This window comes from Clupea harengus, chromosome 12, assembly GCF_900700415.2.
Source record: "Clupea harengus chromosome 12, Ch_v2.0.2, whole genome shotgun sequence".
In the NCBI taxonomy this organism is placed as follows: Eukaryota; Metazoa; Chordata; class Actinopteri; order Clupeiformes; family Clupeidae; genus Clupea; species Clupea harengus.
The window spans coordinates 25840942-25843095 of NC_045163.1; the positions used below are offsets into that span (position 1 = coordinate 25840942).

Below are 2154 nucleotides of genomic sequence, written 5' to 3' on the forward strand. Positions count from 1 at the left end.
TTCATAAGCATGTCTTTGTGTATATTTCATACCTAAATATTTCTAGACGGTGACTAGGGCCAAATTTATTTCCCTTACGGGGAGGAAGAAAAACAAGATAAGGTCCGACTGGACGACCTCACCACGACCTCGTTTGGACATTTTTGGAAGTCCCGCTCAGTGTATATGCAAAGTGGGAAAGGAAATGGAAATTTGGAATTTCCCTTCTGGAACCACAGAGTTCATGTGTCATGTTGGCAAATATTTGACGGACAAAATACCTTGACGTTTGACTTCTTGGAGAAGTTCACGACCACTCCCCAGCCGTAATCAGCTTCCTCGTTCTTCACCTGGGAAAAGATGCAAGAGGGATTGATCAAGTAAACAGCTGCTCGTGTTTGGTGAGCTACCAGGACACAGACTCTACTTGAGTGGCTGGGGAAGTGACTGTTGTAGCTACAAAGACAGACATTTTTATGAGACTAGGATTTCAAAGAGCTGGAGAAATATATATATTTTTTTCAATCTCCTCAAATACATTTCCAGGCATGTATATCCTAAACGCAGAAAACAGCATAATGTGGAACACACACACACACGCACACACACACACACACACACACACACACACACACACACACACACACACACACACACACACGCGCTTCTGACCTTGACTAGCCTCCCCGGCTGGAGGAAGGGCAGGCAGTACTTGGGCTTGCGGACGAACTCCTCGATCTCCTTGGCCAGCTTGGCCAGCTGCTGGCGGATCTTGTAGTAGGTGACCACGCTCTCCTCGTTTGGGATTTCAATGGCGTTGTACTGTTCCTCCAGCTTCTTCATCTCTGCAGGAGAAAAGTGAGTGTGAGTGAGTGTGAGTGTGAGTGTGTGTGTGTGTGTGTGTGTGTGTGTGTTAACAACCTCAAAACACGACCTGATGGCTTTCACAGCACAGCTACAGCATTGGGAACAACTTCATCTGAATCCTTAAAACAGACGCAAACAGACGCCAGCCTGCCAAAGCTATGGGCCTTATGGCATTAATGCGTTAATAAAAGGCAGCCATGCCCATGTGTCTGATTATGGCCGAACGCTCTACACACAGATCCACGAACAGCTGCATATTCTGACTAAGCCGTACGCAACACCTCTTAGTGGCCAGCTGGACCTGTCGTCTGCAGTAAGGGACACAGACGTCCCCTGGGCTACTAATATGACAGACAGACAGACAGTGGGACAGACAGAAGGGCTAGAGAGTGCTTTAGAAAACAAGGCAGAGAGACGCCAATAAAGCGCGTGTTTCCTTCTATAAAAGCGGCTTCCAAAGGGTTTGCGTGAGGTGAGCGGTACTCACTCTCGACCACGCCGGGCACCGCCCTGTAGTGCTGGAACTGGTAGAAGGACTTCTCCAGCATGTACTCCGGGTTGATCTCCTCCACCCGCAGGAGGTTCAGCACCATGTTGTAGGTCAGGTGGAAAGCGCTGTTCAGAGGGTCGGCCGAGCCCTGGAGCGGACAACAGACGGAGGGACAGAGAGACACACACACACACACATTGAGTATCTTAAAAGGTACAGTCCTCTATCAGCAAGTTTGTCCTCACAGTCTTTTACCACCTAGGTTCTATGAACTAGGAGAGCAGCCCCTAAAATCATTGGATTTCCAAATCAGCTGATTTCTCAGGTGCAGAATGACATTAGCTTGGAAATTAGAGAGACTCAAAAATGTCTCTGTTTTCGACAAATGTTTCCCATTTACACTTGATGTTCGTAGGGGAAGCAGGAAACGTATTTCATCTAGCTTTGTTAGCCAGCGCTGGCATCCTGGGAGCGCAGCTAATGATCAACGTAAACAACCACAGGGTCTCGAGTCACTCTGGAATAAAGGCATCTGCTAGTTTACTCCCACTTAACACATACAGAAATGAGGGCCTGAACACCACTGAACACATACAGAAATGAGGGCCTGAACACCACTGAACACATACAGAAATGAAGGCTGAACACCACTGAACACATACAGAAAAGAGGGCCTGAACACATAGAGAAATGAGGGCTGAACACTTTCTGACTGTTTGTGATGACTGTGGGCCCGTTTGGACGCCAGACGTGTCAAGAGGTTGAGCAACACGTCAGAGAAACAATAAACACAAATCAAAGCGCTCGTGCTCGAGCAC

General features: G+C 47.8%; 1 protein-coding gene across 1 annotated transcript in view; it reads right to left on the reverse strand.

The window, feature by feature from the left end:
* Positions 1-206: 206 nt before the first annotated feature.
* The window catches only part of LOC116222779 (exosome RNA helicase MTR4-like), a 15557-nt gene continuing 13609 nt past the window's right edge, over positions 207-2154 (reverse strand). The window contains exons 16-18 of the mRNA XM_031577464.2: positions 1334-1484; positions 652-824; positions 207-329 (exon numbers count right to left, since the gene is read on the reverse strand). Of these exons, the coding sequence (XP_031433324.1) occupies positions 222-329; positions 652-824; positions 1334-1484 (432 nt within the window). The 3' untranslated portion in view covers positions 207-221. The remainder of the gene's footprint in view (positions 330-651; positions 825-1333; positions 1485-2154) is intronic.